The sequence below is a fragment of the Mugil cephalus genome, chromosome 3 (assembly GCF_022458985.1).
Source record: "Mugil cephalus isolate CIBA_MC_2020 chromosome 3, CIBA_Mcephalus_1.1, whole genome shotgun sequence".
NCBI classification, from domain to species: Eukaryota; Metazoa; Chordata; class Actinopteri; order Mugiliformes; family Mugilidae; genus Mugil; species Mugil cephalus.
The window spans coordinates 27895851-27907905 of record NC_061772.1 but is presented as its reverse complement, the minus strand read 5'-3'; the positions used below and the strand labels follow the sequence as shown (position 1 = coordinate 27907905).

At 42.7% G+C, this 12055-nt stretch overlaps 1 protein-coding gene across 1 annotated transcript in view; it reads right to left on the bottom strand.

Annotated features, from left to right (window-relative positions):
• Positions 1 to 1132: 1132 nt before the first annotated feature.
• Positions 1133 to 12055, bottom strand: part of igdcc3 (immunoglobulin superfamily, DCC subclass, member 3) — a 74285-nt gene continuing 63362 nt past the window's right edge. Inside the window, exons 8-14 of the mRNA XM_047581617.1 lie at positions 6631 to 6878; positions 5511 to 5675; positions 4565 to 4753; positions 4272 to 4376; positions 3980 to 4115; positions 3671 to 3881; positions 1133 to 2171 (exon numbers count right to left, since the gene is read on the bottom strand). Coding sequence (XP_047437573.1) covers positions 2040 to 2171; positions 3671 to 3881; positions 3980 to 4115; positions 4272 to 4376; positions 4565 to 4753; positions 5511 to 5675; positions 6631 to 6878 — 1186 coding nt within the window. The 3' untranslated portion in view covers positions 1133 to 2039. The remainder of the gene's footprint in view (positions 2172 to 3670; positions 3882 to 3979; positions 4116 to 4271; positions 4377 to 4564; positions 4754 to 5510; positions 5676 to 6630; positions 6879 to 12055) is intronic.

Sequence of the window (12055 nt, the reverse complement as noted above, 5' to 3'; positions counted from 1 at the left end):
AAAACAAACTAAAAAAAAAACGTGGCCTCCAAATTCACTAGATCCCAAACTGATCAAGCATCTGTGGGATGATCCACAGAGGACCCTCCACTAACAACATCCTTTTTCCAGACACCACAGGGGGTCATAATGTTATGCCTGATCATATTTAATTTCCTTGCTAAGGCTTTTTGTATTTTCTTTTGCTCTTTGTTCTTTTTATAACAAGAGCCTCTTGGAGAATTGGCACAAGGGAGACCTACACGATATCAGGAAGGTGGTCATAATGTTATGGCGGAACGGTGTAGATTAATTACACATCATCAAAATCAATATCACACTTTGGTTTTTTGTACTGATCAAACAAATGAGACTTAGCGGTGGCTAAGAGGTGGTGGTATGTGTTTCCAGACTTTATGCTAAGCTAGGCTAAGCTAAGCTAACCAGAAAATAAACATCCTTCCTGAAAACCGTCAACGCGAGAGTTAACTCCAACACTGTGTTATGACTTTGAAGAGAGGCATCATCCTTCTCATCCAACGAGAGCACATTTCCCCCCAATTTACTTTTTATTTGCACAAATTATATAATTATGTTTCGGGGCCGTTTCTTCTTAAGATTTGTGCTTAATTTTCCTCCATCGTGAAAACATTCATTCCACCAATAAAACATATCCACACACACACACACACACACACACACAGAATTTAATGATAGAGTCAATGGCGCCTGTATATTATGTATATTATTATGGACTTCAAATTCAGTGTAAATATCCTGAAGATATAATTACCCTTAACGCAGTGTATCTCTAACAGTATTTTCACTCAATTCAAGCAATGAAAAAACAACAAAAAAACGTTTAAAAGGAAATAAAGTCTAGGTAAAATATAAGGAGAGCATAATTCATAACATGTTATCAGTCTGTCAGTTTGCATGAGGTACTGACGCTGTAACTACACGCACCATATTCATTAATTAACAGAGGGACTTTCACAAAAAGGGGGCGAAAGAGGAGGAAAGAGGGTTTTTTTTTCTCATTATGCAATAAACAGACAAACAACAATAACAACAACAGCGACAACATTAACATTGTTATCTTGAGGTAGAACATTAATTTCAGCATTTGGAAGTGCTTCGCGTTGGATACTCATTTCTTTCTTTTTTTTTTGTTTGTTTTTCTTTCTTTTTTCTTGTCTTTGACGAGCAGGAGACGAGAGAAGATCCTTGACATCTGAGGTAGAGCGGCACCTGATCTTGTCATTTTTTTTTTGTTTTCAAACCAAGCAGTTCCTCCGCGTGTAAAGTAATCGTGAGCACAAACTGGGGGGAAGAAGGTCAGCGTCCCTAAAAGCTTCCCCGCAAAAAACACATTCATTCCGGCTGAGGTAGGTTTTTGTTATATATCGTTAAGGTTCGCACAGCCAAGTCTAATGCCTGTAATGAAGGCCGAGAACTCATAAGATAAAAATAAAAATAAAAAAAAAAAAATGCTGATATCACTGAAACAAAGTCCTGAGACAGAATATATCGAATCCCTGGAAGAAGGCTGAGGTCTCCTTTTTGAGCAAGAAGGTGGAATCATTGGTAGGTGAGAGCAGGCAGCAGGAGTCTTTGACGTCCGCAGAAAAGTAGAGATAAGACCAATAACTTATAACCACTTTCACATATAGGTGATAAAGATATATATATGTATATATATTTTTTTTTTGTAAACTTAAAAATAAAGTCATTGTATAACAAGGACATTCTGGGGCCTTTGTTCTCTGTGCTGCCCAACACCTGGAAAATGAAAAATAAAATAAAAAAATAAAATAAAATAAAAAGACCATGAGATATTTCGCCGGCCTGCCTAGCTGGAAATTAGCCGGGGGCCAGAAACACCCCGAATAACAGTCCTAGATCCTCCAGAACTTATTAACTTATAGAAAAAGAAAAAGTCTTTGCACAAAAATGAAAAAAAAAAAAACTACTTTGAAAAGAAACACTTGTCAACCTGAGTGAGAGAAGAGTCTAAGTGGACGCTGGGTCGCGTCGTGTGAATTGGCCTTTGTACGTGTTCAGCCTTGGTCCTGTTGAGCCGCCCCCGCCGCCGCCGCAGGATGCTCCTGGAACCGAGTCTCCCGCTCCACGGCGAACTCGTCCAGCGGTATCGTGGACAGCTGGGTGTCGTTCAGCGCGTAGGAGTCGGACTGAAGACACACGCAAGCGACAGCAATTAAGCCCAGTTAGATAGAGCATGTTAAAAACTACCGGGCCTAGTGGTACAGGGCTGCACAGGAGGAATAAATAAAAACTTAATAATGTTTTATATATTATATATATAGAGAGAAAGGCTATTTGAGTCTACAGGGAGTCATGGTTTTCATGCCGAGCAAAGAAAACTAGAGGTATCTGGAAAGACTCTTTAAAAACAACAGATAGATAGAAAGATGCTACTGTATTGCATTGTTTTCTCAAACAGATTTAAAGGTAAATTATTATTATTCACAGCTGCAGAAAATGGTTAAATTTGTCATAATAGCACTCAGTGAGTCCAACGCATTACTAATCAGATTAAAGTTACTTATCCAAGTTGCTGTGAGTTACTATTTTTCCTGAATAAAAAAGACATGTTTGCTTTCTTCTTGCAGGAATGACGTCATGTACGCGACAAGTCACGTTTTCCCACTAGTATTTTGAATATGTTGTTGGGGCCTTTTTTTCAGGATATAGTATAGCAAGTTGCTTTAAAATACTTGATTGAACTTTAATTTCAAGCAAACGTTTGCAAATGACTGCAATTTAAAGTAAGAAGATATGTTTTTCCCTCTACGTAACGTTAGCTTACGTAGCTAACACCTGTTAGCCGTTAGATTACAGTTAGCCGTTAGCTAACTCCATTAGCAAGGGGTTTTAGCTGTAAACCGGGCCATGCACCGATATAAAGAAAAAGTAAGGCAACGTTTTGCATAATTTTATCCCATTGCTTAAACAAGAGTAGTATTTGTTGGTAAAACATTAATTTTCAATTCAATTTACTTTTGCATATGAAGTAAGCTTACTTTTACACAGGGCTCTGAAGTGGAGACAAACGCATTTGAATAAGTTTACACGCTCTAACGCCACACGTGACATCTCTCACGCCGAAAAAATTTAAAACTGGCCGCACCTAGACTTTAAAAGAGATTAGTAACGTTAATCTATGAATAGATGAGGCGAAGGCAGGTTGCTCTACTTCTATCAGCGACCAATCAGCCAATCAGAAAATATCAGCGGCCAATCAACCAATCAGAAAAATAGTATTTGTCGTTGCCGGGTGAAATAGAAGCGCCATAGCCACGCCTTCCACAAATGCGAGGAAATGTGCACCAGTCAAAGAAGAACTGGTAATCACTTCATCACTTGATTTACTGTTATTATTATTATTATTATTATTTCGTTTTCTGTATTTATTTATTATTTTTTTACAGTCGTTGCTTATTACAGTCTAGGAACTATGCAGGGATGTGTGGGTAGTATGATAGTTATGCATCAACCTGGACCGCTGACATCCTAGAAACGACCAGGATGAATCCAATGCTTCAGTTTTAGCAAACAGAAGGCTAAATCTTCAGTGAGCCAGGCTTATTTCATTAAATTCTCCCTTTAACAAGCATCAACCATGATGTTTGTGTGAATATAACCCAGTGCTCTGGCTGTCAGCACTCACCATGCATGCGTCTCGTGCATTAGTCTGAGTGAAAAGTCTCTCGAGCTCGTTGCTGTCGACCACTTTCTTCCCCGCTGCGCCGCCGTTGACCTCCATCGCTCTCCTGCCGGCCTCATTCAGCCCCGAAGCCCCCTGGGAAGAGGAAGAGGACTCCCGCACGGCGCTGTGTCCCGCCTGGGGGGTGGCTTGAGCCGCCTTACACGTCATTAACCTGAGGATTACACCGAACACACACGCACATAAAACCTCGCGAGTCATTAACGCCAAACCAGCAATTATTTTTCGGCGCCGCGGACGTTTACGCCCGACCTGCCGCGGTAGCTGAAGACGAGGAAGAGCACGCAGAAGACGATGCAGGTGACTCCGATGTGAATGCCGATGATGATGCCCGTGGTGGACGTCTTGCTCTGTTCGTCTTTCACGCAGTCGCACGGGTCGTCCAGCACTGGGGACACAACAGCACACATCGCAGTCAGAGAGGTCGTTCTTCATTGTGCCGTGTACAGGCGACATAAAGAAAAGATGACACGCCAGACTCTGCAGGGGCCTCGGCATTAAACTTTCATGCGGTGTTGTGGGATAAGTCGTGCCGGGCAATCACCAGATTTCTCCACGGTCTCCCGAAGGGAAACAAATCGCACGGTGGCGTTCCCATCTCCGTGTTGGTTGTAGGCGAGCAGTTTTATCTCGTAGACCAATGAGGAGTCTGGATAGAGAGAAAGAGATACAGCGGGAAATCAGACACATTTGATTTTCAGTGACACAGATACGTAGCTACAACCACATCCTGACAAAACACGCTTTATTTTCTGGTAAATTAAGATTCAGAACGGCCCCCGTGGAGGAATCCTCGGGCCCAGATCTCAGTGGAGTATCGGTAACAGAGCGTCTCACCCAGATGGCTGATGTTGTACCGGGTGACGTTGCGGGGGAAGGAGACGGGCCCGGTGAACAGGGGTGCGTGCGCTCGTCTGTAGTAAAGTCTGAAGCCTTGATGCTGGCCCATCTTGGAGGACGACTCCCACGTCGCTTGTACGACGCTGCTGTTCAACACCTTCGTGTAGAGCGTAGGAGGAGCCGGCACTGCAACACAGACATGAAAACGTCAACCAAAACCGGTGCAAGAGCAGGAGAGACACGATATTACACTTTATACATGAATGTAATCCTGCATTCTGCACAATGGTTGCACAACTGTTTCACTGCTTTACAATATACAGACTATTTGCACCACTGCTAACGCCACATATTACGCTTCCACTGCCACAAGAGAAATAGTTAGCTCACAGTATGTGTACATGTAAAATATGAATAAAATATAATAGAAATTAATAAAATAAAATATAAATAAATAAAATTATTAATTAATAAATTAAAATAGAAATAAATTAAATAAAAATTAAAATAGAAATAAATTAAATAAAAAATAAAATAGAAATAAATGAAATAAAATAGAAATAAATAAAAGTATTAATTAATAAATTCAAATAGAAATAAATAAAATAGAAATGCATAAAATAAAAAAAGAAATAAATACAATAAAAATAATAAAAATGCAAAAAATAAAAATAGAAAATAAAACAAAATAAAATATGTAGTGACCATTTGCAACCACTGTTCCACATAAAGTCTATATCTAAACAGAGATGTGTATCAGTTTACACTGATATTTAAATACAAAGAGGACCATTTTATGATGATTTTGCTCAAAAATAAATCAAGCCAACTGAACAAAACGTCAACTAAAATTGAAAATTGAATCTGAAAATATTAAAGCAGCAATGGTTCGGGTTAAACGGCAGAGGGGTTTTTATTGTGAATGTTCCTGCTTCCGACTCACCCTCCCCATGGGTGCTCTCGGTGACGCTGTCAGACGGTTTGCTGGCCCCGTGGGACGTGTAGGCCTTGACGTAGAAGGTGTAGCTGGTGGAGGGCTCCAGGTCCCGGATGATCTGCTGCAGCGTCACCTTACTGACGGCCTCCTCGTACTCCCTGTCTGCTGGGTCTGAGCGACGACGAGTAATGGAGCAGAGACGGAAACGAGAGGAGAAAGCACGGGTGAGAAAAGGGAACGGAAAGCAATATATGGATAGAAAACAATAAATAGACTCTGTTACTGCTACAATTTGTGGTTATTGCCCGTCTCACCCGTTTTATCAAAGCAGCTCTTTCAGTTAATAGCTAATCTGCTTTGGCCCTGGGAGCTGGAGCAACACTGGTCGGATGAATTACAAGGGCGGAGCGAGGAGATGGAGGGGAGTAAACGGGGGCAGTTATACAGGATGTGTTAAAGCATTTTATTGCTTTTAATTCAGAGACATCCAACCATAACCACTATCTACTCCCAGCACTCAATCCATTGGGCCGTGCCATCTCGGAGAGGTAATTACAGCGGATCCTATTGGTCGGCCCCCCCGGGGCCCTTAATTATCCAGCCAATGGAACCGCTGAGGAGAACATCAGCTGGTGCCATGAGGCTCTCAGCGCACAGAAACACAAACACTCAGCCGACTCACTGCATGCGTGGTGCACGAGTGTATAAACAAACACGTAGAGACGCACACGTCAAGAAAAGTGCAAGAAAAATAGTTTCTTATTGTATTTATGTAGATAGATGGACTTGAAGTAAAGATATAGTCTTTGGATGAACTTATAAAATTTGGACGTTTGGAATTTTATGTGCAATAACCTACTGTATCTTTTTTATATTTTTATCTGTCTCGCATTTTAGTCTACCACCCAAAAGCTCCTCAGGGAACTTTTTGCACAAGAATTCAAATGCACCTGTTCTTTCATGTGCAATAAATTCTTTTTTATTAAAACCGTTTTTTACCTCCTATTACACTGCAGTCGGGATGATCGATAGCGTCGTCCGTGTGTTTCTGCCCGAACTCCGTTTCACCAAATTTACAACAGACTATATTTTGTTTTTTTTTTTAAATTTTTTTGCACAGGCCCACCTGAGGTCTTGCGGATGTGGAGCACGTATCCGATGATGTCCTGAGTGTTCTGGTCGGGCTCCCTCCAGGACACCTGGATGGTGGTGGGCGAGAGGGCCTCGGCCTGCACGTGGGCGGGCACGCCGGGCAGCCCGTCGGCCCAGAGGACCGTGAGGCGGGCGCTGGCCTGCGTGGAGCCGGCGCTGTTCTCGGCGATGCACTGGTAGATGGCCTCGTCGTCCTGGCTGATGCCGTATATCGTCAGTGTGCTGAGAGGGGAAGGAGAAAGGAGACGGAGGGTTTAGTTTCTCTGGCACAGATCTGAAAGAAAAATAGCATTCGCTGCAAAACTTTGCATTTGGTGTCGGTGTGTTACACCAAACCACCTGGAACAGTAACACAACAAGGGTTTTAAGAACTTCAACTCCAAAGAAAAAACAAGCTTTCTGTTCGGGGACACATGTACAAAAGTATGGACATTTAAATATACACAAATCAGCCACAATATTATGACCAGGAGAAGTAAATAACATTGACCATTTTGTGCTTTTGTGTTCTGCTGGAAACGTTTGGACCTGGCATTCATTAGTGTTGACGTGTAGCACCTCGACCAGACCAGACCAGACACCTCCACCCCATAGCAACGGTTCACCCCCAGCAGGATGCAACTGTCATTAAGTACAATTCAAGAGTGCATGTGTGCAAGCTTATACACAGAGTGCAAAACTCCTGGGAGAGAATGCACTTACAAACAGACATAATTTCATGTTCCAAATAGGTTGTGCATCTATTTTGGAGAAGATTAGACGAAGGTTAGGTGCAAAAACAGAAATGACCCGTACTGCACTTCCCTCTTAACGGATGCATCGGTTTTTATTATCTGCTTTCATGGATCGCACAGTAACTTGAAATTAAAAGCTTTTCACTGAACGTTTGAAGCTTCGAGTCGCAGGCGCGCTTGAACTTAATGCAGTTACTTCGTGCCTCAGATAAGGGCTGCGCGCGGCACAAAAGGCGGACGGGACGGCGAGATTTGTGGCACCCATCACACATGACAGACAGCGGCCGCATGTATGGAAGATCCTCGCTCATGCAAAGCACATACTGATTCTCCTTCTCCTCCTGGAAACTCCCCATGGGAGTCGATAAATCTATTTCAGTGTTTCAAAAAAAATGAAAGAAAAAAAAAAGTAATTTGCCTACATCAGTAAAACCTTTCATCTGTCCGTGCTCGCATGCGTACTCACATACCTACAGACCCGCACACTCCTCTCCATTGTACCTCTGCCACTCCGCTCTTTGTCCTCGTATTTTTTCTATCTCTGTCTCTGTCTCTTCCCTCCCACCAGGACCTGGTCTGCTGCTACGGAGAAACTATAAGGGGGCACTGTGTGTGTATTTATCTATTTCTATTTCTATTTCTATAAATGTCTGGAGTGTGTGTGTGTATATGTGTGCGTATGTTGAGTAGGTGTCTTTAGACATGAATAAATAATCCACTCACATTTTTGCTTGACCTCAGGCAAAAAGGAAAATAAAACATTTAACGTATACTATGCAAATGCTGTGCCCTGTGGTGTAAAAACATTTCTTCATGCCTTTTTCATGCCAAGGCCATTTCTGCTGTATTTAAGGTGAGACGTGAGTGACTGCGCGCCTATAACGAGTGTGATGTGAATATGAAATGGGTTTATCCACTTCAGGATGGTTTATTACCCCTCGGTCATGGCATTTTCAAGACATCAGAATTATTTTTCGAATGGAGGTAAGAATGAAAGAATGAAAGAAAGAAAGGCTTTCAGTCGTCTCGCTGCGCTTTGAATTTAACCAGGAGAATTGAATGTCGCAGGAGTTCAATATATCCGGCAGCATCCTGTTAATCTGTCACCTACAGTTTGTAAGGGCCTGTCAGGCACAAACGCCGCCCGTCTTTGACGGACAGGAAGCATCCTCGGTGTATTAAATCAAAATTTATTAAGAAGTGATCCATTCAGGAAAAAGCAAGCAATTTACTGAAGGAGCAGCACGTGCGCCCGTGCGAGGGGGTTGTTATTGGACACCTTCTGGACCTGGGAAATGGGACATGAGGAAAGTGGCATTTCAACCCTCTGCAGGACTGACCTCATACCAGCCGCAGCAGGTTTTGTAAGGACGGATTTGTAAGGACAGCGGGGGGAGGGCTCTTTCGGGGTCGGCAGGTAGGAGGAAGGACTGAATCATTCTATTTCCTTTTCAAAATTGATGCGCGGGGATACAGCCGGCGTGCGTCTGTAATCTGGGTCAGAATACAGGCTGAGAGGTGGAAGAGTTATTATTCTTTCCGGGGCCCGCCAGGTGGATTCAATCTGGATAATTATCAGGTCAAAGAGGCCCACTGTATTTCAAACCTCTCTGAGCCAATCTCACCTCTGACCCCCGAGGTGGCAGCAGCCACCAGCCCTCAGCTCGCTACTCAGCCGTCACGTTTCTGACAGCCTTTCATATCAGCGATGGATGGAGTGTTTGCAGACAGCCAGTCTGACCAGATGCAACGGAAGCGACAAAGAGGAGGGCGAGCGTTTGGAGGGAAATTTCACAAGAATTTCTGCAAAACGAACGACTCAGAACATCAGGGGACCTAGGATGTTCATAGACGTCCTCAAAGTACAGAACAGAACCAGTTTTATGTGTGAGATGTTGGTGTTCAATGTTGTAGCATCAACTGATGCTACAACATTTCTTTGGATTTCTATTGGATTGAGGTCAGAACTTTGACCCAAACATTCATCTTGTTCTTCTTTAACGGTTCTTTAAGAACCACTTGGTCTCATTGTCTTGATGCATGACCCAGTTTCCTTCCTTTCTTCCTTTGTTTGTTTGTTCTTTCTTTCTTCCTTTCCTAGTTGCTTCATTCCTTCTCTCCTTCCTTCCTCCATAACCCAGTTTCTCTTCACATTCAGCTCATGGACACATGACATTTTCTTCTAGAGTTCACTGGTAGAATTCATTGAGTCCATCATTGATGAGCAGATGCAGCAGAACAGGATCAAACCAGGACATTAGCGCCCCCGTGTTTCACGGAGAGATGAGGTTCTGAGGTTGTTGGTTCTTCTCCAAACCTGACGATGCCTCTCACTTAAACCAAACTATTCTACTTTGGTCTCATCTGTCCATTAAACATCGTCCCAATAGTCTTCTGGCATGTCCACATGAGGTTTGACAAACTGCAGATGGGACATTTTCTTCAAAACCAAACGAGGAATCAAATGACACCTGAGTCTCGTTACATGAGCTGAAAGCACTTTCTGAACAGATGGATTCTAATTTTGGCCTTGAAATGAAGCTGTAATGCTCACTGATATGTAATATTGGCTCATTTACCAATCTGCTGATGTTTTGAGTCATTTTTATGCAGAAATTAAATGAAATACAAAAAAAAGGAGAGAAAACTACGATAAATTAATGTATCACAATATTATGATGACAGCAGTAATTTAAGGATCATCTTTAGTATGTTCTCTAAGATATTTATTTATTTATTACATTACATTTTTTTGATAAATAATTTGGTTGATGTTTGTGTGTGTCAAATTTTCCCTCCAGGTGACGAATAAAGTATTTTTCTATTGTATTCTACTATATTCTCTCTTCTTCACTGCGGCTGCCGCTGGAAATGCAAACTGCATTCCTTCTTGCACCAGGATGTTGCTCAGGAAAGACCCGACGGATGCAGGATGTTTAAGAAGAATTGGGTTTTATCGGGTGGAATCACAGCTGCGTTCAAAGATCAAGAGAAACCAAGATGATAAGGGAACATATTTCTGCCCTCGCCAAAGTAGTGCTAGTTCTACTCAAATAATAAAGGTTTGTGGTGTCCTTTGTCTGCATCCAGCAGACTATTCTGAGTCAGGAAGATACAAATGATGTCTTTATTAATGTTTTTAAAAGATTCTTTCAACCGGATGTCGTTAGAATAGATCGAGCTGAACAAGGAGCCACACAGTGGGTTGGAGGGAGGGGGGGGAGGAAAGACAAGAAAGAAAGAAGTTGCTTGTCTCCCATAAGCTCCAGAACCAAGCTGTCCTGTCCTGACAGGCCGACACCATCATTTACTCATCCGTTCAAGGTCATTTCACAGATTGTCGGATCAGGCCGTGGGCCACGGGAACGGCTGACAGCGGGTCTTTGGGTCTGTTGTTCAGCTGCTGAGGCCGTGTTTACTCTCTGTTGTCTCCGAGCAGCGCCCCATCAAAAGCCAGCATGGCCATTCTGGCTTCAGCGAGAGGGGAAAGAGGGGAGGAAAAGAGAAAAAAAAAAATGACGGGGACAAAGAGAGAACAGGAGGAAGAGGAGGTGGGAAAAGGCGGAGGACAGGGGGGAGGAGGAGCGATGAGCTGTCTGTGGCCTGAGAGGAGGGAAGGGCCCAGGGATATGACTGATTACAGGCAGGGTCAGAGTTCAAGGCCAATGCCCAGGCCCCAGCTCCCTGTAACGGGGGCAGGAAGGGGGGAAGTGGGGCTCGCAGAGGGGCCGCCCGACAAGAAAGGCAGGTCTCGGTGAAAGAAAATGGGGGAGAAAAAAGAGAAGAAAAGAAAGAAAAAAAAAAGCTCTTTGAAAGGATCGCTCTGCTAAAATGCCCAGGTTTTTTCGCGCGGCCGCCTGCTCCTTCAGATGTTGGTTGTTAGTTATCGCTCGCGCACTTGAAACGCGCTCTTTCATCTGCTTAAATTACTTTCACGCAAATGGAAAAAGGAGCTTACGTTTATCTAAATGATTTTTCATTTCGCCACCAGGGAGAGTTTTTTTAATTGTTAATCAGAAACCGTGCCTCGCTTTAAAGACTAACCTCTGAGTTTTTAGACCGTCTGATGCCGAGATCACAGCTTCGTATTTGAAGTAGAGACGTCTATCGGGAGATCGTTATTGGGGATGATTCAGGCGTTTTTTTTTTGTTTTTTTTTTAATGATCGGATCGGTATCTATCAGGCCAGGGCAAAGCCTCATCCTTTGTAGTTGTTTATTTTAGGTAGATAGATGATTATTTTCATTCAAAATACAAACCACAGGAGTGCACAAGAACAAAATTTCATTGCAAAAGTCTAGCGACATATTCTTCAGTCAGATAGAAATTTGTAAATTAGGAAATGGGGATGTTTGGGGAGGTGGTAGCAGGTGATCCTCTAATAAACCTCTTCACAGTTTGTAAACAATGTGACATATTTTGAGGGGCGGGGCTTAGCTGGAGGCAAAAGATCTATATAGTCTGTAAGTGCTGGTTAGCATATTTTAACAGATTGTTGTGGCTGGAATGGACCAGGAAAACACATATTTTAGAGAATATATTAATACACTTAGCAAAAACTTCAAGTTAGCGTTTTTGCTTTTTCAGTTTTGGCAACATTGTGATGTCACAGTGACGTAGGCCATGAACTGGTCTACACGAGCACCTTGATTGGCCACCAAAACA